Source organism: Lipophrys pholis (genome assembly GCF_963383615.2).
Source record: "Lipophrys pholis genome assembly, chromosome: 1".
In the NCBI taxonomy this organism is placed as follows: domain Eukaryota; kingdom Metazoa; phylum Chordata; class Actinopteri; order Blenniiformes; family Blenniidae; genus Lipophrys; species Lipophrys pholis.
Genome location: NC_137635.1, coordinates 52,192,205 through 52,220,174, shown reverse-complemented (window position 1 = coordinate 52,220,174; position 27,970 = coordinate 52,192,205). Strand labels below are relative to the sequence as shown.

The 27,970-nt window shown below is 42.3% G+C and overlaps 2 protein-coding genes across 2 annotated transcripts in view; both read left to right on the top strand.

Annotated features, from left to right (window-relative positions):
- Positions 1-15,835, top strand: part of LOC308124528 (laminin subunit alpha-3-like) — an 80,284-nt gene extending 64,449 nt beyond the window's left edge. Inside the window, exons 53-77 of the mRNA XM_080487580.1 lie at positions 660-801; positions 1,037-1,136; positions 1,227-1,343; positions 1,433-1,603; positions 1,933-2,084; positions 2,183-2,377; positions 2,447-2,595; positions 2,713-2,875; positions 2,969-3,096; positions 3,364-3,511; positions 3,605-3,700; positions 3,811-3,968; positions 4,055-4,169; positions 5,032-5,172; positions 5,268-5,398; positions 5,913-6,047; positions 6,142-6,262; positions 10,190-10,323; positions 10,699-10,879; positions 10,975-11,133; positions 11,225-11,390; positions 13,929-14,083; positions 14,285-14,378; positions 14,464-14,583; positions 14,746-15,835. Coding sequence (XP_080343706.1) covers positions 660-801; positions 1,037-1,136; positions 1,227-1,343; positions 1,433-1,603; positions 1,933-2,084; positions 2,183-2,377; positions 2,447-2,595; positions 2,713-2,875; positions 2,969-3,096; positions 3,364-3,511; positions 3,605-3,700; positions 3,811-3,968; positions 4,055-4,169; positions 5,032-5,172; positions 5,268-5,398; positions 5,913-6,047; positions 6,142-6,262; positions 10,190-10,323; positions 10,699-10,879; positions 10,975-11,133; positions 11,225-11,390; positions 13,929-14,083; positions 14,285-14,378; positions 14,464-14,583; positions 14,746-14,888 — 3,514 coding nt within the window. The 3' untranslated portion in view covers positions 14,889-15,835. The remainder of the gene's footprint in view (positions 1-659; positions 802-1,036; positions 1,137-1,226; positions 1,344-1,432; positions 1,604-1,932; positions 2,085-2,182; positions 2,378-2,446; positions 2,596-2,712; positions 2,876-2,968; positions 3,097-3,363; positions 3,512-3,604; positions 3,701-3,810; positions 3,969-4,054; positions 4,170-5,031; positions 5,173-5,267; positions 5,399-5,912; positions 6,048-6,141; positions 6,263-10,189; positions 10,324-10,698; positions 10,880-10,974; positions 11,134-11,224; positions 11,391-13,928; positions 14,084-14,284; positions 14,379-14,463; positions 14,584-14,745) is intronic.
- Positions 15,836-17,005: 1,170 nt separating this feature from the next.
- On the top strand, positions 17,006-27,685 carry LOC308116683 (tetratricopeptide repeat protein 39C-like). Its single transcript, XM_080474987.1, has 14 exons — positions 17,006-17,427; positions 19,552-19,600; positions 21,084-21,212; positions 21,358-21,472; positions 22,293-22,686; positions 23,302-23,470; positions 23,566-23,659; positions 23,746-23,853; positions 24,103-24,212; positions 24,298-24,421; positions 25,219-25,316; positions 25,540-25,644; positions 25,737-25,775; positions 26,560-27,685. Exons 1-14 carry the CDS (start codon positions 17,243-17,245, stop codon positions 26,647-26,649), a joined length of 1,809 nt encoding a protein of 602 aa, XP_080331113.1. The 5' UTR covers positions 17,006-17,242; the 3' UTR covers positions 26,650-27,685.
- Positions 27,686-27,970: the final 285 nt, after the last annotated feature.

The following is a 27,970-nucleotide window of genomic DNA, read 5'->3' as shown; positions in this document are numbered from 1 at the left end:
AAATAGCACCAAAGAACACAGTCATCTCAAGGCTCTTTTTCAGCAAAACACCAAACAATTCAGGAGGAGGAGGCAGCTTTATTGGTCAATTTTGGTCCCAATGTTTCACCTTTTCTAGGTGGCAGTGAGCAGCTACAGTGCAGGTCAAAGGTTTTACTCCTTGAACCTGAAAGTCGTGGGATTCGGACTTGTGAACCTCCGATCACACGTTTAAGTTAGATCAAGTGTTATAAAAGATAAAGTAAGGTGTTAAAGTAGGCTTGTTAATGTTAATGGGATTGTTAAGGAGTTGGCGAGGTACTGGGAAGAGGAAAAGGCTGTTTTTAAGTAAATTTGTGTCACAATGTGAATATCTGGGTTGTAAATAATTGAGGAATTTTCAAAATTTTCAAAATTATGAAAACAGCTGTTTTTAAAAGTTTGTAAGACTTGATAGAAAACATTTAGGTGAAAAGCAATACTTGGCTATACTCTCTTCAAATTACAATTTTTTTTAACAGTTCTGTTTTATGAAATTCAGTTCTAAGAGTTATAAGAAGTCATTTATCGGGTGAAAATTAAAGACTAAAACCATTCGGTTCTTCTTATGTTTGGAAGGAAAATTAATTCCTGTTGGGCTTTTACTTTTTGATTTATATTCTTCTGGTTTTGTGTTTTAGTTCCGTGAAGAGTGCAAGTGACCGGCCCGAGGTGCGCAACGCGAAAGACGCCATCGACGCCTACACGAACATCACAGACGCCATCAATGCTGCCGACGCAGCCGCCAAGGAGGCCAAAAAGGCCGCAGACGAGGCTTTTAACGTAAGTCACAGACTGGATGTTGTTGTTTTTTCCCTTTTCATGACACATTTTTTGATGTGTGACTTACATTCCAGGAAATACGTCTTATATATAGCATCATATGATGCCATGTTAGACTTGATAGTCATAATATGTGATGGCAGAGACGTAATATATGAAAAATATTTTTTTATTTAATTGTATTGAGTATTTAAATTGGATTCTGTTTGATCAAACATGTTTTTCCTCCTTCTAGAACGTTAATAAGCAGAAGCTCCCTGAAAGAGCAAGAGATTTAGTAGAAACCGCCAACGACCTTGTGAATAACGCTCAGGACGCGAAGAAAGACCTCCAGGGTATTCAGCCGTCGTCTCGTCGTCATGCGACTGAAAATGAGTGAACACGTCCGGTACTGATTCTTAATTTATTTATTTTTTCGCCGACAGACGCATCCAACGATCTTCCAAACCTGCTGAAGCGCCTGACGGAGGCAAACAACAAGAAGTCTGCCCTGGAGAGCAACCTCCAGAACGCCGTCAACCAGCTCAACAACATTAAACGAGGTGGCGTGGAGCGGCTAGGGGAAACTCCTTCTGCCTGCACCAAGTCACAACACACCGCTCATATTTTTTACTCTTTGTTTTCACACCAGACGACATAGCCAATATGATCGACGAGGCCAAGAGAAAGGCACTGACAGCCAACGACACCGCCAGCGACACCATGGTCCGACTCGGCGACATCAGGAAGGAGCTCGACAAGATCAACATCTCGCCCTCGGGCCCGAACCTCGACGGTGTTTTAGACGACGTGGACCAATCAGGTGGGATGTGGAAACACTATGTTAGTAGAACTCTTAGTGCTTTGAGGTTTGTTTTTCCAATGAATTTGCTATTTTTCTATTCTTCTGATTTAAACCGGCTCTTACTGGGATGCGTTTTTGGAATTGTGACAACCGTGATTTATTGTTTTATGATAGTCTTTAGCTTTATTTGAACTGTTTCTTCACTTGTATGTCAGAGCAAGAGCAGCTCATAGAGTTCTAAGAAACTGAGGACACCTCTGGATGGTTGCTAGTGTGTCTTTCTTCGTACCTTTTCATTTCCCCCATTTTAATGACTTTCCTTTGCTCTGCCTGGCTTTTGTCTCCAGTGAAGAACCTGTTGAAAACCATCCCATCTCTGAGCGATAAGATCTCGCAGGTGGAGGACCTGACCTCTAAGTTCACACCCATTACCAACATCTCCAACAACATCAAGAAGATCAAGGAGCTCATCGAACACGCCAGAGACGCAGCCAACAGGGTGAGCGCAGCCACATCGCTTAAGTCATGTGACCCTCCCTCGATATCAGCCGCTGTCTCGTGCTGACCACGGTCCTTCTCGCCCGTTCCTCCCTCCAGATTGTCATCCCAATGAATTTCGTTGGCGACAGCCACGTGGAGCTCCGTGCGCCCAAGAATCTGGAGGACCTGAAAGCCTACACCGCCTTGTCCCTGTCCCTGCAGAGGCCGGAGGGCCGGGGCGACGGCAGGCGGAGACGCAGACAGACCAGAGAGAAAGAAGACATGTTCGTGTTGTATCTGGGCCACAGAAATGTGAGTAAACCCGAACCCGTGTGAGCGCCTCACTGCAGTGCGAGGGAGTAATAAACCCTTTCCTCTCAGTCCTCTAAGAACTACATCGGCATGGCTTTGAGGAACAACGTCCTGTTCGGCGTGTACAAGCTCAACGGAGAAGAGTACGAGATGCAAACGGGTTACATCTCCAAATCTGTAAGCGAGCCCTCCAAGTTCGACAAAGTGAACCTCCGCAGGTAAACCGAGGCCTCGAAACCTGCTGCATGATCAGATTCCTTCATCCCCCACTTCTGGAACCATGAGGATTGTGAACTCTGTGAATAACGATTCGCTCTCTCTCTTGTCTGCTTTAGAATTTACCAGGACGCAGAGATGACTTTGATTAAGGACATAACCTCCTCCAAACCTGGAGCACCCCTCACAAGCAACAAGCAGGGCAAGGAGGGTAAAAACCTGCTGGACCTCAGCCCCAGTGACGTGGTTTTCTACGTCGGAGGCTACCCCGATGACTTCACGGTGAGCGGCGAGCAAATCACCAAATAACAGCTCGCTGGTGTTTCTGCTCTTAAAGCGTCGCTCAGACTTTCTCTGTGTTCTTCCTCCTCTCAGCCACCTCCATCCCTCCAGTACCCCAAATACAAGGGCTGCATCGAGTTCTCCTCCATGAACGACAAGGGCATCAGTCTCTATAACTTCCAGAAGGCCGTGAATATTAACAAAGGGACTGTGTGTAAGAGGTACGAAAGAACGCCCACTGTCAGTGTGGAGAGAAAGTTCATCCCCAGTGATTTAAGACTGATGGATGGATGGAAATGGAAGAAATGCAGAATTATATTTTTTTTCTTATTTGTCATAATTAAAACAAGTAAAAAAACATAATTATGTTGACAATCACAAAGAAATGAATACGAGTTAAAGCGCAGTCACTCTGTTGAACGAACGCTTGTGAATAAGTCCTGTTAAAGGGTGTTTGTCTTCACCTTAACGTTTCCCGGTGTGTTCAGGTACGTTCAGCAGGATGATGACCACTTCTTCGAAGGCACTGGATTTGGAAAAGTGATCATACCGCCGATAGTCAGGCCTACGCTCATCATCAGTATGACCATATCCTCTCGCTCTGAAAACGGCCTGCTCCTGTACATCGGCAACGAGGTGACGCATTGCTTATCCCATACGGCAAATTGTATGGAATTCTTCAGTGTCATCTGCCAAAACCTGATTATTCTCATTTCCTCTGTGTTGCAGAACAAATACTTCACTGTGACCGTGGAGAAGGGCTTCATTTACCTCCGTAGTAACGTGCTCGCTGCAGCGGCTGTACAAAATAAGAAAATGTTCCCTGTAAGAAGATTTAGCCGTCTTTTTTTTTTTTTTAATAAATTTTTTTTAATCACATTTTAACCCAAAATTGCCGCCATGATGCAGCTTGAGCTCTTTTTTTCTCTCCTCAGTTGGAAGATTGGACTGATATCCAGTGTATCATCATGGGCAAAGGAACGTTTTTAGTGCGCTTGATGTCTCAGGAAGCCGTCAGGGCTGAGGCCGAATACAGCTTGAGCGAATTCGAAGAGTTCTACATCGGCGGAGCGCCACAAGAGATAAGGGAAAGGTATCCGAACCCCTCGCCAGTCCATGTGATTTGTACGATCTTCCTTTTTTATTGAGAATGATTTGACCTTGGTGTCCTGTCTGCAGATATAACATCACCATGCAGCCGTACAAAGGATGCTTGAAGAACCTGAAGGTGCAAAACTTCAAGCCCATCGATGAGGAAGTGGGCATCAGGAGAGGTTGCCCCAAGGAGTCTATGGTATGACTTTAGCATTTACATCCCAAACTACAATTCAAAATCTTCATGAGCGACTATGTTTACTGGATTCTTGTGGATTTCTTTGAGGGGTTTTTTGGAAATGGAAATACTAACCAATCATATATATATGATACACTACACATCTATATATAGATACAGTAGGTGCGTAGCAGCCAATAATCCAATATTAGTCTGAATATTTCAAATGCAACAAAACCAATAACTTATTAACTTGCAAATAACGTGATTGAAATAGTAAACGATATAGAAAACTATAATTGAGAGAGTGCTGCGTGTTTCCTCAATGAATGAATCAGACCACTACGTCATCCTATATAACTATTTGTTATGAATAAACTGCCCAGAAACAGCAAAAAACAATGTTATATTTCAAAGAAATGCAGTCTTATTTATTAATGCATTATTGGCTAAAGTTGTTTTTCATTTTCAATTGATTTTTTGATAAAAAAATGTTTTCATTCTTCCACAATGAAATAACCAAAATATCAATTAAGCTGTAGTTATTTATTATAAGTACTCTTTGATAGGTATTTTTTGAATTCCACCTAAAATGGCCAAAATCATTACTTAATTGCTGCAAATATGTTTTATTTTAGATTGAAATTGTGTTTTAATTTAGCATAGATTGCCTCATTCTCACCTGATTTAGGCATTTACTCACGTTCAATCAAAAAAAAAAAAAAGTGACAAACAGCACAGAAAACTACTGGTTCTAGTCTCGTAATGCACATTTATTGTCTTTTCTTTTTTCGGTAAATATGATATTATATTGTGCCACAGTAGTACTCACCCAGGTATAGATGGAGGAGGTCTGACTATGTGTTCTCACTCTCGGTTGCAGGTTTCACGTAAAGCCGAGTTCGCCCTGGGCAGCTCGCTCTCTGCTAATCTTCCAAGCTTCAGTCTGGAAAACGACGTGACCTTGTCCGTGGGATTCAAGAGCACGGAGAAGGAGGGCCTCATCCTGCAAGACAAGAAACAGGTCCGACTCCACCCGTCACCGGTTTTTAACATCTCACAACTTTGAAGGTCGGTTCCAATCTGAATTGAATCTTTATTTTCTTTTGGCTTTTACAGGCGAACGGGATCAACCTGGTGATAGAAAACGGCCACTTGATCGTCATTTTTAACAACAAGGTGTTTAAATCGAACAAACAGTACCACGATGGCAAGTGGCATTACGTGACTGTCACCAGACGAGCCGGAAGGTAAGAAACAAGAATTTAGTTCTGAACGTATCTCGTGTTCCGTTTTACTTTTTTTTTTTTTTTTTTTACGTTATCATAGAACTAAAACAGCTCAAATAGACCCGTTCCATTCACTTTCATTCAAGCTTATTTTAATTTGCTTGTTGAATGGCATTGCAATGAAAAATAGTCAATATTTTCCTGAAAAATCTGAGAAAAAGATCCTTATCAATTCAATCCAATTTAAAATGGCAACTTTAATCTCAAAAATCTGAAATAAAATTGTTTTTATTCATAATTAATTTATTCGGGCTTTATTTGTTTCCTCATTTGACTTAAATGTGACGACTCACAATTAAGAAAAAAATCATTTAATCACTTTTTATTCAGTCTTAATTAATATAAAAGAAAATAAATCCAGCAGAAACCGCAGAGAAAGACGGAGGGCTCACTCTCACCCTGTTTCCATAGCAAATAAGATATTTTCTAATTGTCAAAGAGACTTTAGGAGTTGACGCTTGAACCTTTCCTTCAGGACCGAGATGATGGTCGACGACGAGGACAAAGGTCAGGAGCAGCCGGGCACCATCAACATCCCAGACACTTCTGGAACCATGTTCCTGGGAGATGAGAAGTTCAAAGGCTGCCTGTCCAACCTCTACACCAGACGGTGCGCTTCCCTGCTCTCAGTCCGCCTCTTCCTTAACGCTGACTTCCTGTGCTTTTTTGCTTCACGTGCCGTTTACTTGTTTTCCCCCTCACAGGCCCGACAACTTGTACACAGCCGAGGACCTGAGCAACTTCAAGACTTCCGGCGACGTCCTGCTGGACACCTGCACGCACGACAGCCTCGCGCAGCTCATGCTGGACCGCCAGTACAAGAAGGTGATTTCACTGCGCACGCAACACTCACAAAGCACAACAACCAACAAACCAGAAAGCAACGGTCATGTGATGCGGCTGCTATGTACGGACGCATGCTGCATTTTCAGAAACATTCTAAATATAATAACAATTTAATTTAGTGTTAATTTAGATTTAATTTCCATGCAGGGTAAAAACAAGAAAAACAAGAAAAACAGCCTCTTCTTCCTCTTGGAAACAATCCACACAACCTTTGTCTTCACCAATTACCCCCTTATCATCACGTCAGGGCAGAAATGGGCATTTGAAATCACTATAAAGGCCATAAAGTGTCTTTTTTTTTTCCCCCAAACAGTGAGCAGAATTATCATCAATCAACAGGATAGTTGAGTATTACTGTTGTAGCTAAGTAAGATTAAATTAAATATATAATATAATATAATATAATATAATTTTAAAATGGCATCTTTTACCCAAAACTGTTTTTTCAAACTGTTTTATTTATCGTAACAATTAAAAGGTGAAAATATTTAAAATACCACGCACACTCTATCCTACAAATATATAAACATATATACATATATAATGTCTGCAGTAATTCTCAGTTGTCTCCGATACACTGACAATATGTTGAGTTTCACTTATGTCTTTCTATTATCAAGGTATTCCCATGACCCTCCCCTGACTTTACACATATTTGCTTTTTGTTTTTGTCACAATTTGAATCAGTATAAACATTTTTTTGGAGCTTTTAAATAATGATTTCCGGACAGTTCCTGGTAAGTCTGTTGCAGATTGGTTGAGTTCTCTCTCTCTCTTGAAGTAAGTGAGAACAGACTCATTTGTCTTGTCCCCCCCCCCCCCCCCCCCCCCCCCCCCTGTCTTCTGATTTGACTTTTTGTCGTTGTTTTCATGACTTTCTGCTGCCTCATTTCCAGAGATGAAGAAGAAGGAGTCCTAAGACGCTGCCGATGCCGACAACAACAGTCTAATACTGACTCCAAACACTGGCAGCGCAGCTTATGTACAACCTCACTGACCTGCAGTGTTCTTCAATAAAAGAAACAGACATGCATGGATGCTTCAGTAACCACAAGATTGACTAAATGTGTTGTATTTTGTTTTTTTTTCTATTTAAGTTCAATAACCACAAGCCTGTGAATAACAAACCTTGGAATTATTTCACGTCTCTTCTCTTTCTTTCACGTAACCCCCTTTAACAGTCACCCACAAGCACATCTCCCTCCTAACACACACCGGACTCACACACAACCACGCCGGTGTGAAACAATCAAGGCGGCAGCGTCATTTAGAGGTGGAAATGAGAACTACGGCTCTGAGTTAAGACTTTTAATGCCCAATAAAGGAGCTGGAAATGAGCGTCATCATGGTATTCTGATGATATTATGTGATTCTGATTGTTTAAATTCTACGTATCTGACGTGAGCCAGTAGAGCTCCAGGATCAATTTATATTCACAAATTAAATCACCGTATTTTCCAGATTATAAAGTCAAATTTGTCAAAAAAAACCAAAACAAAAAAAAACATTCAAAAGGCATATTTGTTGTTTATTCTGTGGGATTCCTCAGTTTGTAATCCAAGATTAGCCTTCTTTGTTTTCTTCATCACGGTAACAGATTGTCCAATCCCTCAGAAGTTTCTGCCTCGTAGATTTTCTTGTTGGAGACATCGTTCTTGGCAAAGACGGTAGAAACTGAGGTTTTTCTGTCTTTCGTACGTTGAGTCAGTTTTCAATGACCAGCCAAAGAAAAAAAAGGTGTCGTCATCTCGTCTGGAAAATACGGTAGTTCCATCTCTACTTCATGTCTCAGGTTGTAGATTTGAACCTAAATGAAGCTTCACCTTTTACCGTGACCTCTGCCACCCAGCTGAAAGCATGAACGCAGCAACATCTCCTTTAATCTTTTTCATCTTTGCATGCTCGTCATCACCATAAAACTCACCTAACCTAGTTTGTAGTTCGAGGCAGTTGATCCCCGGTGACCTTTGACACGAGTTTATATTCTCCGAGTTTGTCAAATACCTGCAAATACCCTTTTCTTCCCAAATCACGCCACAATAATGTCCTTTTCTCACGTGAATCACAGCGTGTGACGAGAGTATATTATTATATTAAATATTTATTCATGGTAGAGCAGGACTCGTGAATAAATAAATTGATTAATAAATAGTTTTGAAGGATAGACTATTCACATATGAACTATTCAAAGATATATAATTTGAATGTGTATATTATTTAAAAGCCAAGAAGTCCTATAAGATTCTGTGCATTTAAGTCATGATTAAATAATGATTTTATTATGTTTTTCATTTTATATATGTATTTGACTCATAGGCAAAATGTACCATAAAATGTAGTGGTATTTAGTTTTGAGACATTTAAATAAGAATGCAGTAGAACCACTTTGAACAGTAAACTAATTTTATTTAGTTTCAGGTTAGGATAATCAATGAACTTTAATACAACATACTCTTGTCTAATTTATCTATTTTTCATTTATTTGCAATAAAATCTATAAGTTTGTACCTTTCAATAGACTATGTCCTCAGATTAGTCAGACATTTATGCTACTTTAAATAAAGTAAAGACATACAAAAAAAGAACCGCTGTTCCACCACATATTTCTCCTATATTCTTATTTTTGTGTTTCAGTTGTCTTTTGAGTTGCACAAAAATAGTAAAGTTCAGGCTTTAGGCCTCTTTCAACCTGCAGTGGACTGCACGTCAAAATTCTTCAGCCACACAGAGGATGAAGCGAAGCTCGTCTCTTATCACGAATAATTGAATCGGTTCTATTAGTTGTGTACAAAGCAGCTTTCCATCTCCCTCCATCCGTACGCTGCTATTATAAAGTGAAAAGCAACTAAGAGGAAGGATGATCCTCATCAGTCAGTTATAGTTTATTTCAAAAGTTTGTGGATGGGTTTACACTCTCAAAGTTTTCTTTTTTTTTAAAAGCGGTTCTGCAGTTTTTCTGTGAGGAAATCAACTGTGAGCAAACAGGAAGCTGCAACAAACTGTGAACACAGTCAGTAAATCTTCACCTGAAACCACTCCCCTCAAAGACACGTACTCGTTCCAACTGAAAGAAAACACACAAAAAACTTAGTTTCCATTATAACATTAACAAATATATATGATTGCCCATCATTGCATACAAGTCGAATGAATAAAATGCGGCAACAAAAATCAATGAACAATAATTCAGTCGAATAACCTTCAGACGTGAGAATGTAAATGTCCTATAATAGAAAGAAACAGCACAAATTAGAATTTGGCAAAAATGTTGGGCACGTGCTGTTAATAAAATCTCTGAATATGATCAAAATGTAAAAAAATTTTAACTGTCGTTGCACAATAGTGCACAGTGGATTATAGCTGGGAGTTAAAATTTCCTTTTTAAAAAAAATTTCTGAACATATTTAGACCAAATGATCAATTCAAGAGTTAAAAATAATCTTTCAATGAATATTGGGATTAATTGCTATGTGATGATTCATAGATGAAATAGATATTTCTCGACCTGGAATATAAAAAAAAAAACATTCCTGCAAAACAAAAATGTGTTCCATAGTTTAGCAACCCTTATTTTTATTTTTAATTTCCTGAGTATCATTTAGACAGAATAAAAAATGTAAAGGTTAATTAAAAACTTAATTTACTCACATCAGTTCTTTTGTTGTTACTTATACTTATTTTTCTGCTCAAAAACGAGTTGAAACGATCAGATTTTCTGGGTATAAGTGGCTGGACGCATCAGTCAATCTCTTTACTAAGTCCCGATGAAACAAAAACTGTTTTAACTTTGATTTTTTTTTTTGACCTTTCTTTAACAGTCTGATTCGTCTTCAGAGGGGATAATATCCAGATGTGTGAGCTTTCAAAGCTAAATTCCATCTCTGATGTCTCTCTTGTGTGTTTCAGGACGCCGTGACGCACGTGATGAACGACAGCGTGTCGGCGTGCATGTTACCGGCCGTAGTGCCGCACGCTCATCGCATGGGAGGTCCCGTCAGCAGCCTGAGCTTCAGCCTCCCGCTGCAGGTCCTGCAGCCCAGGTGAACAAAAACACACCTGAAGTCACACGGTCACCTTAAGATCATTACTTCATAAAACTCCAATACTATCACATAAACAATTTGAATGTAGAGATGGTAAAATAAATCTGTCGACATATATATGGAAGCACATTTAAGGTTTAGGACAACTATGGTAAACATGTCAATAAACATGTATACAGTGTTAAGCAAGATCCTGGGCATAGGTAAGTGATTACAGTGGTGGAGTTATTTAAAAGTCCATCTTCCTTGCAGTGTTTCCTTCAGTGCGTCTTCATAACAAGTGGAGTATGAATACAGGATGGATGGATTCTTACTTTTCGTAACGACAGAAGGACCTGACGCGCGACTAACATGAGTCCGTCCGCCCCACAGGCCTCATTTCTCTCTGGATGTGAGGACCCGGTCTCCCGAAGGTCTGCTGTTCTTCGCCACCACCAGAGGAGGGCGCTCTCATCTGGCCCTGTACATGTCCAAAGGCAGGATCAGACTGTCTGTGGGCAAACAGAGGGAGATCTTCAACCGGGAGAAGTACAACGATGGAAAGTGGCACTCGGTCAGTGGGCGCAACAAAAGCCAATCAAAAGCCAACCCCTGGCCCCCGACCGTCCCCGGCCTCCTTCACGTACCTGGTCAATGTCTGGTCTGCAGGTGATGTTCAGCTTGGAGAAGAAGAAATTCCGGCTGGTGGTAGACGGGATCAGAGCTCAGGACGGTCAGATGTCGAGTGTGGAGTTGTCGTCCATGCAGCAGTTTGTCTCGCCTGTTTACGTGGGCAGCGCTCCAGAATCCCTCCACAAGGAGCTGAAGGTGAGATCACCACAAACACACGCCCACATTTTCACTCTCAATCAATAAATTAAAAAAACAAAACAAAACAAAACGATCTTCTTACTTTCAGTCGAAGTCGCTGCCGAAGCAAAGTGTGTCCGGGTGTGTGCGCAACTTCAAGATGAACGGGACGCCGATGATGAGTCCGAGCAGCAACCAGGGAGCCGGTCCCTGCTTCGAGGGCCCCACCCAGAGAGGGGCCTACTTCTCAGGGAACGGAACGCATATCAACATCAGTGAGCGCGTCGCATGTGTCCTGTGTAACCCCCACAGTCGGGCAGAACGGTGAAGACGAGTCAGGAAAGAGCCTGAACACAGGCGGATGTTTGGGGCCTTAAAAAAAAAAGTCCTTACTCAGCAACTTTCAAGCAGGGTAATACGATAAAGGGCTTCACACATGAGTAAGAGGGCGACAATAAGACACAGCCGGTAAGGAAACAAGGAATCCAAGATTATGATGATAGGATTACAGTTTACGATGATAAAATTACAGATGAAACCTCATTTAAAACACATAAAATAGAAAGAGGCCTTATAAAAAGTGACCAAAGAAATTTAAAATTGATGTTAAAACCAAATGAAACTGAATGTGAAACATCAGGATACGTCATAAAAATGACCAACAAAAAAGCACGTAAAGTATAAAGAAACAAATGTAAAACGGGTCGCATCTTATCAAAAATATTGGCTGTTACGTAAAAATGATAAAAGGGAAGGTAAACCTGTTAAAACCCCAATTAATCTAAAAAGCAGATCATGTAAATTTAGAATAGTAAAATGGGATTTGAAAGGTAAAAGAAATGGCAAAACATTGAATATTAGAAGGAAATATCTTGCAAAGGCAAAGTAAAACTAACAAGAGTTTAAAGCAAATAAAATATGAAGATATAATATTGAAATGACAAAGAAAAATATGAAATTGACGTTTAAACCAAATTACATGGAGAAAATAAATACATGGAAAGAAACCTAATTAAAAATGGGAGTATTACAAATATCAATGGAAATGTAAAGAAACAAAGATAAATTGACTTTTAATTTTTGTGCAGGATGACTTTATTTGTGCTCAAAATAGGAGGAACGACCCAGTAAATTACCTGGACTTTATACCTGGAGTTCAGTTTGACACACAATGGAAAAACAAAGTAAACACCAAATAAACCTGTCAAATATTACTCATGGTAACAATGCATCACACACACACACACACACACACACACACACACACACACACACACACACACACACACACACACACACACACACACACACACACACTCTCCCGGGTACACTATTAATTAAATTCAAATGTGTTAATTAAGGAGCGGAGGCCTAATTTCCTGCATAATTAGCAGTAAACTGGATAATCGTTTCAAGGACACTTTGTAGGAAATTAATTAGGTTTCAGTTCTTTATCAGACGGTGACCTGTTAAAATGAGTCTGATATGTAATTATGGCCGTCTGTTGTCTTACATTTAGAAATGACTGAAGGAATAAATACAGTTTAAAATGACAGTCTAATCAAGACGGTGTGTTCACTTACATGTATTTGGTACAGGACCGCTCTGAATTCAGCTGCCGAACCCAAAAGTTCCCCCAACTGTAATTCCCCCTCACAGTTTAATAAATTGACCCCGTGGACACTTCCGGTTTTGTCCACGCGTGTGAGGACAGAACGGAGTGCTTTGACCAGTTTTCAGGATTTCCTCCCAAATAGAATTCATGTGGAGCCTCAAAACAAAAAAGTGTCACAGGTACAATTTAGATATATTTTATGATACTTTTAGCTTTAGTAGTCACTTTATTCATTTTATGCATCTTGGCTATTTTAGGCTTTTTAGCTGTTTATTGCCGCTCTGTGTTTCCAAACGCTGAGGCCAGGTTTTGCTCTCCTGGATCTTTTTCTTTTTTTCTTTTTTTTCTTTTTTTAAACTTAATTTTTATTGAAATTTTTTCAGTTTTCACAGTTACAGTGTCAGGGCAAAACAAATATACAAAATCTATCCATCTTTCATCAACCAAAGTCTCTATTGTCCAGTGGTGGCGGTGTCCTCCTCTGTCCTCCTGAAGTCAGTCCATTTTTCCCACTTTTCTTCAAATTGAGACTCCTGTAATCTTAGTTTGTGAGTGAGTCTCTCCATTACAAATATTTCCTCAACAACACGGAACCACCGCTCCCAGGTCGGCGGCTCCACTTTGTACCACAATCTGGTAGTCACTTTCTTGCTTGCTGTTAGTAATATCTAAAACAGATATACGTCTTCTCTTTGTATCACATTATGAGTTATGTTTCCCAAATACAGCATCTTACAAGTTTTGGGGGACTGATATCCTATTACTTTTTGTAAACTCTGCCATATTTGTTCCCAATACACCTGTAATTTGTGACAGGACCAGAATATGTGTGTGTGATCTGCATCAACGTGTCCGCACAATCTCCAACATGGCTGTGGTGCCGACACCACTTCTGTCCTTATTTTTGGAGTTATGAAAAATCGAACAATATTTTTCCAGATAATTCCTCTCCTGGATCTTTTAGCCGAATGTTTTCCCTCATTTTCCATTTTTTCTTTTGTTCATCCATTTTTCTTTTCCTCAAAAAAAAAAAATAAAATAAAAAATGCTGCACAAGCAACTTCCGCCATTTTAGTTTGACATTTCCAATATTTTCTGAGTGATTTTTCTTCCTATTTTGTCCATTTTCAGCCAGGTAGAAATGTTTTTATTTGATATTTATTTTCCGTGCTGATGTCTGTTTTTGTGCGTGTTTCAGACGACTCCTTCGTGGTGGGCTCCTCCTTTGAGCTGCTGTCTAATATTCGACCTCGAAGTCAAACTGGACTTCTGCTTCATGTTGGTGATGCTGGCAGGACTCAGTCTGGACCCTCCGTGGGTCATTATCTCAGTGTGTTCATGCTCAGAGGAGAGGTGAGACCACCTGTAGTTCTAAGTCCGGCGTTAGGAGGAAGACAAAAAGACACTTCTGTCGTGTGCAAATGAGTTAAAATCCCAATTTTCTGGTTCTAGTGAATTCGAGACCGTCTCATCTTCCTCACAGCGTCTCTGCTGTAGCACCGAGTTAAACTCCTTTCTTATTAAAGAAACACCGTTTGAACTTTCATTCCTCAGGTGGTGGCACAAGTGAACAATGGAAAAGGAGAGTTCATGGTGTCAGTGAAGCCAAAAGCGTCTCTCTGTGACGGACTGTTCCACAAGATCTCAGGTAAAAATGTCATTGAGGCTGTAAAGACACATGGAACACACAAACACACATGTATTTGAATGCTTTTTATTCACATGTCTTCTAGTGATCAAGAGGAAAAATGTCATACAGCTGTATGTGGACACATCGGATAATTATAAGATCGGACCTCCAGCTTCCATGACGACACTGACCAAAGACCCTCTGTATGTGGGGGGCATTCCTGGTGAGTATTAATCAGCTCACTTCTTGTGTTATAAGTCTATTTTGTAGGGGTTTGTTTTTTTCATACAAACAAATGCCCCTTCCTGGCAACGCTCCTGTTTGCACTTGTCGTCACTCATGTTAGTCGATCAGCCTGTCGACCGCCTGAACCTTTCTGCCGCAGAGACGCAGATGCAGAAGATGCTTCCTGTCACGTCCTCGTTTGTCGGCTGCATCCAGGACATGAAGATCAACGGCGAGCCCGTGACCTTCGACCGGCCGTCGGGCGTGTTCGGTGGGGTCAACCTCAAGGAGTGTCCGGGCTGAGCCGAGACGCCGCCGCCGCCGCCGCCGTCGGCCATCAAAAACCCAGGGACCACGTCCACCATGTGCAATCTGTTACCGAGACAGAGAATGTGTTTGTCTGCAAGAGTGTGTGTGTTTGAGTGTGTGTGTGTGTATGTGAAGATCAGAGATATGAACAGCAGCTCATGCTCGGTTAAATGTGTTTGTATTTATTTTATGATAAAGTCATGTATCATGTCACCGTTTCTTGAAGCCGTAGTGGAGTTTGAAGTGTCGATATAACAATCGAATGCATCCTGCCCGAGGCCCGTCGGGGCTGCGTGATGGACAATCCAGCACTTTACACAAGCTAATGATCTTTATCAGGGTGCTGCTGATAATTAGTTGTTTGTTTTTTTTCCTCTGTCTCTTGGAGCCGAAAGGTCATATCACAGTAATTATGTTTACACCCACAGTTTACTGACATTTCAGGGGTCGTCGAGCTCTTTTTTTTTTTTATGTTTCTATCCACGTGCCAGAAGTTCCCCCACATTGAACCACTGTTTCATTTTCCATTTTGCATTCCTTTTGCATGAGAATGAAGATTAATTATTATTATTTTTTTTTTAATTCTGTGTTCCAGAAAACAGCATGTAACTGGGATCTGGGTCTGTTTGTTTGAATAACCAGCAAAACTGCCAAAAGCAGAAATCACACAGTTGTGGGGCGGCTACATTTGGGACCATAGCGATTGAAAAAAAAACAAACAAAAAAAAAAACTAAAGGTATCTAAATATTGCCAGCCACCTGTTTACTTTCCTGCTTTGTACACTCCTGTCAAACGTGTTATATATGGTTGTGAGACAAAAAACAAACAAAAAAAAACCTTTTAAATTGGACACTTATATACATTCATTCCTGTGTTGTGACTGATTTGTTCACTGTTTTATAATCTGTCTGAACACTGTTCTTTATAAAGACTTCTCAGTAACAAAAATAGGCTGAAAGAGTTTTTTTTTTATTTTTATTTGTGATTAAAAAATGACTTTTACATTCTAAAATTTCCTTAAAAAATGTATGAGTATGACAACGGAAATTGATAGCACCATGAATAAATGGATCATGCTGATGCCTTCATGATCATTTTTCCAGCGAGTTAAAGAAACATTTTGTTAAACCGTGTCTACACATCAGGATCCTGCAGTATAACGCGGCTTAAGTAAAGGTTAATGTTTTTCCTCTCACTGGGTTATTGAGATCATTTCTGTTTTTTAATGGTTGGAAAAAGTACCATGGAATAGAGGAGTTCTTATATTCCACCACAATGTGACACCAATTACAAAACATAAAATGAGTGATTTGGATGTATATATATATTTCTGTTATAATCATGGGATTTTAAAGTTATTATTATTGTTAATGATAATAATTTAATGCATTGAAAGTATTACCATTGTCTTACATTTACCATTAGTAATTTTGAATCATTGCAATTGTTATCTATGAATTATGAACACAGTAAGACGTTTTTCAGATAACTATCGTGGTACTTTAGAAATGATTTTCCAAAACTATAGTGGTTTACTTCTTTGCAACTCAAAGATACAAAATCTAATTTAAAAAGTGTTTAAACAGGATTTTCTTGAGATTCTAGTGAGACAAGTTTGTACAGATTATCTTATCTTAGTTTTCTGAATAAATAACATATTTATTGCTCATTCTAAGGAAAATTGTATACATGTGTTATAATTGTGTTCCTATGCAGCTTTGGAAAAAAGCTAATTAAAGCTTAAATTACATTAAATTACAATGAAATGTATTTAAATTTGTTTTGATTGTGGGAACGAGTGAGTTAAGAATTTGAATGACCACGCCCAGTCTCGTGATGCCTTCAAATTCTTACGTTTTTTTCCGTTCCTTTCAAGCTTCATATCGTTTGAACATAAAATCAACTCCCGTATAGATTCAGTGAGGCGCCACAAAATAAACTGGAACGCAAGCTTGAATGTTCTGGGAGGAAATGTTCTGATGTGTTAAGAGATTTTCGTGGTGATTAACAAACTGCGGCCCAGACGTCGTGAGTGTGTTGTAGTGAGAATTCCCGGTGTTCCTGAATGCAGCACGCTTCCTGGACCTCTGGAGGAAGGCGGAACAGCGACACACAAACACCGGGCCGGCGGACAGATAGCACTCCCGGGCCACTGGCAGTCAGTGATGTGGCCCTTTCTCACTTAACATCCTCTTTATTTAGTAACACGGAAATGAATTCGTATGCTGACAACTGCTCCACCGGCTGAGAACGTCCATACCGCGACTACCCCGAGCAGACAGTCCAAACGTCCGTCCCCTCCCTCCCGGCCGCCTTCAGCTCCACACCTCCGGTGTCGGGTATCCTAATGGCGGACCCGACCGAGCCAGCCCCGGGCGGCGTGGACCGGCGGCAGCAGCAGGAGGAGGAGGAGGATGAAGAAAAAGAGGAGAAGACGGAGCGGATAAACGACGCGGAGCTCGCGCTGAAAGGAATCAACATGCTGCTGAACAACGGCTTCAAGGAGAGCGACGAGCTGTTCAGAGCCCACAGGTGTGTGTGTGTGTGTGTGTGTGTGTGTGTGTGTGTGTGTGTGTGTGTGTGTGTGTGTGTGTGTGTGTGTGTGTGTGTGTGTGTGTGTGTGTGTGTGTGTGTGTGTGTGTGTGTGTGTGTGTGTGTGTGTGTGTGCTTTGAACAGAACAAACCTTCACATGAGACGGTACCTGGTTTGAGTGTCTGGTTGTGATGATGATGATGATGATGATGATGATGATGATAACAACCCTGCACAATGTGAGCAACTAGTTTTTCTTGTCCTGCAGGTCTGTTTGCTGTTCTGTAAGTGCGTCTTCTTGTACTATGTGTATTTTGCTGTCCTGCAGGTGTGTTTCTTGTACTATAGGTGTGTTTCTTGTACTGTAAGTGTGTTTTTCCTTTCCCACCTTTGTCTCTGGCTCCACTTCACTTTCATTCAGGACTTCATAACTGTACCTCACTACTGCTGCCCTGGAAAACCAGCTCCTAAATGTAATTCTTCACACTATCCAAGGATTTTTTTATTCTCAAATGACAAACGACCTACTTTTTAAAGTTGTTGACTAATCATTTTCAGGTATTTTACAGATCTGAACCGTATTTCTCTTTACAGCTTCCTAATCTTCATTACCGTTTTTTAATTTAAATTTCTTCATGTTAATAGCCTGTATGTCTCTTAATAATTTATTGTATGCTTGCTTTAACTCTCACCCTCCTATTGTGGGTTGTATGTCTCACCTTTTATTTATTTTTTTTCAACAAATTTAAGACCACCAACAAACAAATCCCTCAAGAAAGTAATTGACACATTGAAAAATGGATGATTAAAATATGAAAGAGAAAGTTGGGATGCCCATATTTGTACAAGTCCACTATGTGGTGCTAATATTTCTATGTAGAGACTGAGGGTACGAAGCAATTAGACTCAGGAAAGCTATATTTAATCCCAGGGAGGCAATCAAGGAGGCGACACAGCAGGAAGACAGGCATCAATATTAGCCCAGCAGCTCACAGAGTCGTGTCTACATTTACTGTGATGGGCGGTTACTACTATCAGATTTTCTTGGGAATAAGATAACAACACTACCTCCACTGTGTCAAAGATATGTTTCTATTCACCTTGGTTCAGTCTGGCGTTAAGGAAACTGACAGAAGTCCTTAAACCTTCACTGGCTCCCCACTTCAGGAGTTGCAGGATTTCTTCTTTACGTCCGCCCGTCATGCTGCGCTCTCGTCGTACCGGTGGATTAAATCATAAAGGGTTCGTCTGTAGGTAGGGAAGGGCAACCCCACCCGGCGTGTCCTGACCCCCGGAGAGCCGCCTAAATGTCACCTCTCACGCTAATTGTACACAGCTCTGGGTGTCATCCTGTTTTGACCTGTCAGTCAGAAGGAAGCCGGAGACGGAAAGTGTGAAGTCGTGTAGAGGAGGGAGGAAGTGTGTCCGTGGTTAGTCGCCAGCTTTTTCTTTGAAAGAAAGTCCAAATTCTGTCAGCCTCATCCCAAAGAAAGACCCTTCCTCATAGGATATGGCTGGAAACACTAAAGGTTGTCACAAACTGCACGATTCTTGGCCGTCCGGGTCGTTTAAGCCTTCACGCTGTTCACAACTGTACGAGACGATCTTAAATAATCGTTTTTGGCGACTGTACGAGGATAATAAATAACTGAGTTGTTAAATATTGGTATATTTGATCATTTCTGCTCTGTTATTTTATGTCTTAACCCTAATAGTTGGACGTTCTCCACCTCGGAACCGGCTCCTGATGGAGTTCTTTCCTCTCTCAGGAGCTTATACTGTCTAATGTTTCTGGTTATTTACTCCGAGGTGGATATTTTCAGCTTTGCAGGGCGTTTGGCTGATTCAGACACAAGGCAGTGAATCTTCTTTCTTCTACCTCCTACAGGACAAATGGATGTTTAGCTTTGCAGGGGGAGGTTCAGCTCAGCGGTGAATGCTGGGAATAACCTACCTTGGTGAAGTCACTGCATTTCCTCGAAATCCGGCGGCTTTTGTTCGAGTGTCACTTTGTGCCTCGACTTGTTCTTTTACGGGTCAAACAGGCTTCGCATAGCTTCCCTACTTTCATGTTTGTCTCTGGTTTATAGAGCGATTTGACTTCCCTTCTTCTCCATTCTCAGAAACCACAGTCCTCTGATGAGCTTCGGGGCCAGTTTCGTAAGTTTTCTGGTGAGTGGCCAAGCAAAGGATCCTGTATCTGTGACTTTTAGTTTCATTATTAGTCTGAAGGAATTTCCCCCCTTTTTTTTTTTCTCATGGGGAAATAAAAACATGTGACAAACTCGCTTCATCTCTTGTATGAAAGTTTGGATCGATCGTCTTGCTCAAGTTTAATTATTGTGTTTATTGCCTTCCCTCGGTCAAATAAGTCCTAATAGATTCATTCAAGCTTAATGATACAAAGCAAATCAGGTTTTTCTATAAAAAGTTCCTGTTTGAATCGTAAATACGCTCCATGAGTTCATTCAGACCACAGCCAGCAGTCAGTGATTAAACGCGTGGTCCACATGTCCCCGAGCTATCCCAGAAATACATATTGCTTCTATTTAAACTTCTATAACTCGGCACAAGTCACACGTTAACCCTTTCTTATTAGAGCTTTGTAACAGAATCTTTTTGAAAAGTCATATATATATACCGATTAAGCCACTTTGTGCTGTCTGCCTGCTTCCTCTCACCTTCAGCTCTGCGAGCGGCTGTGTCAGATCCACGGGTTATAATCTGATTTATCTTAAGGGGGAAAACAACAAACAAGCTTACGCAACATGTGAGCCAAAATCACGGAGCTCCTGCATGCAGAGAAATCTCCCGATAACATTTTACGGAGACAAAACAATCGACATTCTACTTTTTGTTTGTCATCTGACCGAAAGTTTGGAGTATGGAGCGTCTTTTCTCAAATCAAGCATAGATTTATTGGACACAAATGATTAATAAACCATGAAAAGTCGTATAACCGCATCACTACTGTGGATTATGCAGCAGGAAATTCAAATATAAAGACATGTAGCAAGCAGTAATATAATATTCACTCATAACTTTGACAACTTCAAATATAACAAAGCCAATAACATAAGAACTTACTAATAATGTGGTAAAATAGTTTTAAAGCATTACTATGTCATCCGCTATAACAGCAAAACAATCTTTTGTTTCCAAGAAATGCAGGTAATTTCATAAAAACAGCCAATCGTGTAATTATTGTTCGCCTCATTACATTTAAAGTGTTCAAAATGGTGATGTTATTGGCCAATATTAGATTATGGTTTGCTTCAAGGTCTCCAGGCCCGAGCAGACTGGGAATCCTGCACTGTTTTCTTATTTTTAAATAGTCTGCATGTGACTCTGCAGCTCAAATAAGGACGGAGTGGACATCTTTAGTCAGTTCAGTTCAGGGACCACATGCATGCTGGCTTTATCTCAGGGGAGATCAGAACAAACCATAACTATGAAGCAGCTTTTAAAGGCGTCATTAAAGGTTCTGATAGAAATTATGAAACAGAATTTTTTTTCTTCCTCTTCATACTCTGATGACAGGAGATTTGAATGCATAGTTTTTCTTCTCCCCCCCCCCCCCCCAGAAAATGTGGCTCACTTGTAAATGTCTTCATAAATAATGTGCTCATTATATCTACATTTCTTTTTTCCCCAGAACGCCATGATGACGTTTGAAGAGGAGAAAATGCAGATGGCCTTCGAGGACCTGAAGGCCACAGAGAGGCTGTGTGAGAGCGAAAACACAGGAGTCATTGAAACCATCAAGAACAAGCTCAAACGCAGTGTGAGTGCCCCCCCCCCCCCCCCAAAAAAAAAAACAACCAAACAACAACACTTGATTCAGTGGAATGTTTTCTGTAGAAGAGCTTCTGGCTCGTTAGCCGCTCCGGCTCCTCTTCTCTCTGTGAAGCGTCCGTTTGTGTGGGCAGATGGACTCGCAGAGGTCAGGGGTCGCCGCCGTGGACCGACTCCAGAGGCAGATCATCATCGCAGACTGCCAGGTTTACCTCGCAGTGCTTTCGTTCATCAAACAAGAGCTGTCAGGTGAAGAAACGCTTTAAAAACTTGTGTTTTTAGCGTTCAACTGATTTGCCACTCTCAGAATACTTCAGTGTACATTAATGAGTTTATGTATTTTTTTCTCTCCTGGCCCCTAATTTCCACCAACGTTTGCAGAGCCAATCCAATTTTACCGACCAAATGCCACAAGCTGGAGGCTCCTGTAGTCTGATGACCTCTAGTCGTGTTTATATGGTTGCTTTTCTGTTTTCTGTTCTTATTGTAGAATCAGATTGTCCCATTTACATGAGTACCAAATAAAGTAAACGGAATGTTGTGCTGGTGTCATATTGAATTGTGACCCCACTTTTCCATGGGGATCACTTTTCTATCTTATAAATTCGTTTAATTGGATCAATCTCATAATTTACTCGCACTGTGAGTCCGACTTCCGGCTTTACCCGGAAACCTGCCGGTTTTAAAAAATGGAATTGTAAGAGTGATTATGCTTGTGGTGCTGCACGAATTATGAATCAAAAGTCGCGTACATTCTGGAGTATAAGTCAAAGATTTTTCACTGGTTTCACTGGTCATGCAACTGAGGAATAAGAAGAGCCTTATACATGGGAACACACTGGTGCCATACTACCTGGGACCACTAGGTGTCACTGTTCATGGTCCTTTGTGACAGATGTGATTTATTTTAGAAAATGCATTAATATGAATAGTTTCCCAAATCTACCAGCAGTAAAAGACAGAAAGACCAAGTACTTCTGATCCAACTAAGTATATTAAAAAGAATTCTCATGTTTAAGCCCTGCAGAGGTAACCCTGATCACTGACCTGCGCCTTACTCCCCTGACAGCATACATCAAGGGAGGCTGGATCCTCCGGAAAGCCTGGAAGATGTACAACAAATGCTACAACGACATCACACATCTGCAGGACGGCTCCAGGAGGAGGGCCTCCGAGCAGCCCGCCCCGTCCTCGTCCTCGTCCTCAGCCCCCGACCGCAGCCGCTTCTCCTCGCCCGGGCCGAGCCCGTCCCAGAGGCCCGACGGCGTCTGCCCCGAGGCCCTGGACCGCCTGAAAGGCTCGGTCAGCTTCGGCTACGGCCTGTTTCACCTCTGTATCTCCATGGTGCCGCCGCACCTGCTGAAGATCGTCAACCTGCTGGGCTTCCCCGGAGACCGTCTGCAGGGCCTGTCGGCGTTGACGTACGCCAGCGAAAGTAAGGACATGAAGGCCCCCCTAGCTACGTGAGTGAGTATGTTTGTCTCTCTGTTCTTGGAGTCTGAAGCAAAAAGAGTCGCAAAGAAAGCTCAGTGTGTCAAGGAAAGATGGAAAACAGTGGAATATAACACATAAAATCCTCTTCAGTTCGACTGTGAACTACTGTAAACAGTTTTCTTTCTTAAAGGTACAGTATGCAAGTCCTGAGTAATGCCACTTTTGTCCACTGGGCGGCAGTAGTGAGTCCCCCCCCTTTTTTTAATGTTTAAGTTGTTGCTAAAAGCTTTGAACTTCCGTTACATTAAAATCAGCTGCTTCTTCTTTACTTGTACTGAATGCATTACTAGAGGGAGAGCGGCTCTCTGCACCATCTTGTGGTAAACAGTGGTATTACAAGAGACGTTTGGTTTTTGCCTCGCTGGTTCACGTCACGGTGATTTTTAGGATCTCTTTGATTTGAAATCAGTTTAATGTGTGATAGATTGTGCATAGAAGAAATTTAGATGAATTTCTCGCCGGTTTGTTGGTTTGTTGGTTTGTTGGTTCGCCACTGAGTGTTCAGTAAGTTGTTCACTTCGTGATGTAACTGTAACTTGCTGGCCTCCTGCCTCAGTATTTACGGTCTGTGTTTTCTCTTCCAGCCTGGCCCTCCTGTGGTATCACACCGTCGTGCAGCCCTTCTTCGCCCTGGACGGCGCCGACACACAAGCAGGCCTGATGGAAGCCAAATCCATCCTCCAGCAGAGGGAGGCCACCTACCCAAACTCCTCCCTCTTCATGTTCTTCAAAGGCAGAGTCCAGCGCCTGGAGGTAAAGTCCCGCGGAGAACAGACCCTGCTGTCTGTCTGTCTGTCTGTCTGTCTGTCGCCTCGTGACTGTCGCTGTAACTCAAGTTTCCTCTCCAGTGCCAGATCAGCAGTGCCTTGACGTCCTTCAGCGAAGCCTTGGAGCTGGCCTCCGACCAGAGGGAGATCCAGCACGTGTGTCTCTACGAGATCGGTACAGCTTCTTCCTCCCCGCCCACATTTTAGACGGCGGCGGCGGCGGCGGCATGCATCGTCACGTGCGACTGTTGAATGTTTCAGGCTGGTGCAGCATGATCGAGCTGAACTATGGAGAAGCCTACAGGGCGTTCCAGCGGCTGAAGGCCGAATCCCGCTGGTCTCAGTGCTACTACGCCTATTTAACCGGAGGTAATGACGGCAGGGACGACGCAGGTGTAAAAAACACATAATCCTTCATGAGAGGACGTTTGTAAGAGGGCGGCTTCCTCCCGCCACCTGATGCAACTTCAGCTCACTTCTTCCTGGAATCGGTTTTCTTACACTTTGATTTTGGGTTTTTGTTCTTGGCTGTTTTACTGTAAAAGTTTCTTGTTTCTCTGTGGTTTGTGGCCGATGTTCTGAATCCTGTCCTGGTCAATCTAACGCGCCGTGGTGCAGCTTGTCTGGGAGCCACGGGCGATCTCCACGGAGCGGTCGTCGTCTTCAAGGACGTTCAAAGACTTTTTAAGCGGAGGAATAATCAGATCGAGGTGTTTTCTGTGAAGAGGGTGAGTTTGGAGCCTGCAGGCGTTCTGTCAAGCGGTCAGATAAAAGAATAATTGTTTTTTTTTGTTTTTGTGTTGTTTGGATCAGGCTGAGAAGCTGAGGAGTCCCTGTCTGACCCAGGAACTCTGCATCCTCTCCGTGATTGAGATTCTTTATCTGTGGAAAGCTTTACCCAACTGCTCCACCGCCAAGCTGCAGGCCATGACACAAGGTACCAAACGGTGGAAACAAAGCAAGCCAGTTAACCCTTCGTAAGACGGCCTTTCAAACGCCACTGAATTAAATGGATTAAGGCCATTTATGGAAAATCTAATTTTTCATTCCGTTTCATTTTGTTCAGTTTTAGCCAGTTTTTCACAAACGGCGCTCTTTCTTTTGCCCCCTAATTTAGACCCTGTTGTTTGTGTTTTCACACGTTCGATAGCCGGGCAGTACAACAGCAGGGCTGCATGTGATTGGCCAGATATCATAACTGCACCGTGCAGATCATTTATTCCATTTTAGTCATTCTGACACACTGATACTGTGATAACGGATCCTGAACTCCACCAGGATTCTTGTAAAAACTGTCATTTTCAGAGAAAAGTGATGTGTTTAGTAGTAAGTTATTAAATTATAGCAGTTAGTTTTAGAGGAAATGACCATATCGGGGGAAATTACCAGACGTAGTCACGATGCTGGACATTTCTTAAACTACTTGACAGACAAACTTCCCTTAAATCACTGCGGTTAACCTCCTTTAGTTCAGTCTATTTCCTTCAATACCGCTGTTACTGTCACTGTCCTGTTCATCTCCAAAGCTTGGTCTCATGTCAGGTCTCATAAAATGTAATTCAAGAGTATTCCTGATGCGTCTGTCCAGGAGAAATCCTGCAGACTAACCCGAACCCGAACCCTCCGGGGGATCGGGTGTTTGGGCTGGTGAGCCGTACGTCCCCAACATGCTGATCCAAAGCTAAAAGCTTTAAAAGCTGGCGGGTTTCATTTATTATTTGTTTTTGTTTTCAGTCCTGCAGCAGATCGAGGACGCCTCGTGTGTCGGCCTGAAAAACCTGCTGCTGGGCGCCGTCAACAAAAGTCTCCAAAATACCGAAGAAGCCGTTCAGGTACTCGCCGCCCGCGGCGCCGCATTCTACCAGATTTCACTGATTTCACTTTGATCAAATACAAATCGATAAATGAACCATTAAATAAGAGTAGAAACGGATCCGAAGTTGGTCCGGGTACAGAAACGGGTCAGAAACCCTGAAGAGAGAGAACCAAAGTGAGTCTAGAAACGTTTTGTGGAGGATTTTCTCTCTCCCTGCTTTCTCCCCCGGTGCTGAGCAGTACTTCCAGCTGGCTGCGGGAGACGCGGTGGGCCGGCTCACCAACTCGTACGTGCAGCCGTACTCGTACTACGAGCTGGGCTGCGTGCTGCTCGGCTCCCCCGAGGTGACTCCAACCCCGCCGCGCTTCTTTGTGTGACGCAAAGTTTCAGCCCGCGAAGAGAATCGGTTTCATTGTGCTGTTTGTTTTGTCTCCAGTCTGCAGGGAACGGCCGGATGCTGATGCTTCAGGCGAAGGTACGCCACTTCTTCTTTCCTCCGTCGTCGATTCTCTTTAACGAGAGTCTCATCGAGAAGCGGTCGGTCGGTCGGTCGGTCGGTCGGTCGGTCGGTCGGTCGGTCGGTCGGTCGGTCGGTCGGTCGATCACCAGCGCTCCGGTATCGGGTTTCTCCCGTTAACACCTCCTCGACTCCCCCTGGAGTCACAGGGTGTCGCTCAGTGGAGAGATTTGCATCGTTACAGCAGCAAGTGGACGTTTTATAAAGAAAAGAGTACATCCACACAATAAAACAGAACAATACCAGTAGAAATATATGGTCACGGGCCCGTTTGCTTACATCGTTTTCTGCATTTTTTTCCCCCATGGCTGTGTAAACGGACATCGTTTTCAGAACATGAAACTCTTCAGCGTTTTCGCTCCAAACGTTGTCGTGTGAACGAGGCCCAAGATGGAGACCGTCGTGTCATTTAGTTCTTAGAAGAGTAAATTCCTAAAAAAAACAAAAAACACAAAAGATTAAATAAATCCACATAATCGGATCCAAAAACAAAATAGTCGTGAGTTCAAATTTCTCTGAATATGAACAAAGCTGATTGAACCTTTTTGCCGCTGCGCCATTGATTTTTTTTGGGGGGTTTTGTGGCCCGACAGCGTCTGGAGCCCAAATCTCTGCGTGGCTGAACAGACGCACCGACTCCTGCGGGAGCGGGACTCTCGTCTCTTAGCAACAACGAATAAGCCGCCAGACTTCTGATACTTGTCGTGAAACGTCTTGTCTTCTCTCGATTGTTGTTGTGCAGGAGGACTTTGCCGGCTACGACTTTGAGAACCGGCTCCACGTTCGAATCCACTCGGCTCTCGCTCCCATGCGAGCCGCAGCTCAACCCTGACGGAGGAAAAGGAACCAAACAAACACCCGTCTGTGTCGATTTGTTGTTGTTTTCTTTTCTTTTTTAAATATGTTTTGAGCCAACAGTTAAAAAAAACCTGAGCGGGACGACCGTCACAAGACGTTTCAGCCATTTTCAGAGCATGAGTCGGTGTTTTTGATAGTTTACATTTTGTTCGTCTCCGAGGCGAACATAGAAGCAGGATGACTCGTGTGTTTGTTTCTGTGCATGTAAAATCAGTCGGTGTGTTTGTTGAACGTTCGTGCATTACATCGCATCAGGCGTGCGCACGTACCTTCAGGGACCTCGGGCAGGTGGCTGGACTTTTCCGTCTGGGTTTTTCTTTGCCCTCAGTTCAGACTGGCGACTAGATTTCTTGTCTCACGTTGGAGCTCGTTGGATTAAAATCCCTGAGTAGGTCTGTAGCAGTGCTCAGCGGTGATTTACAAAACATTACAGCGCCTGTATAGAAGCACACTTGACACGGGTGAGCCTGCAAGTTTATACTGAGGGCAAAAACCTCCCGAACGCACACTCATCTGTTGCCTTTAGAAGGTAGCAGAATCCATTGATAAAAACAGACCGTTTACAAGGTCTTGTTGGTATGTACAGATCTTAGCACACATTTGTTTAAGCACAGAGAAATCAGTGTTGCACAAATCCAAGCGCACACACACACACACACACACACACACACACACTGTTTTTACACACGAGTGATTTCGCTGCTGTATTGGCCTCCTGTTGTGACTTCCTGTTGACAGAAGTTGTTCAGGTGTGCTGCTCTTGCCGAGGATCAACGTTTCCTCACTCGTCTGTGTGTTTTTTTTTCTTTTTGTTTTTTTTAGCTTTGTTTTCATTGGTGTAAATACATCTTCAATGCAAGTTTTATTAAACGTGCGAACATTGTTCCACCTCTGCGTGGCCTACATACACACTGCCTTGTTTCATTGAAACTGTATTTTTCTCTCTTTTAGCGGTAAATCCACGACTACCAGTCTGCTGGTGCAATTAAAGTCGAACCATGTTGATGGGACTTCTCTTCTGAGAACACGTGTGGTTAATCAATAGTGTAGCTCTGATTAAATCGGACTTTATGAACCTCTTTGGGCAGAAATAAAAAAAGAAATCAACATTACTGTAGAAAGAGCCCAAACACAATATGTTTGTTTTTGGAAGATTCCTGTCCTGTGCTCCTTTATCTGCTCCAGTGTTGACATTCCGTCGGTCTCCTGCACATACTTGAGGATTAGACTTGGCGTCCTACCAGCTTTTTGAGGATATAGAGGAAGTAGACGTGCAAGGCTTCAGTCCATGTGGT

Bases quoted from the DNA above. Each gene is read 5' to 3' on its own strand.
- LOC308116683 (XM_080474987.1), top strand. From the start codon at position 17,243: ATGGCGGACCCGACCGAGCCAGCCCCGGGCGGCGTGGACCGGCGGCAG. The intron at 24,213-24,297 runs GTGAGTTTGGAG...TGTTTGGATCAG, and splicing joins AGGTGTTTTCTGTGAAGAGG to GCTGAGAAGCTGAGGAGTCC. The intron at 25,776-26,559 runs GTACGCCACTTC...GTTGTTGTGCAG, and splicing joins TGCTGATGCTTCAGGCGAAG to GAGGACTTTGCCGGCTACGA.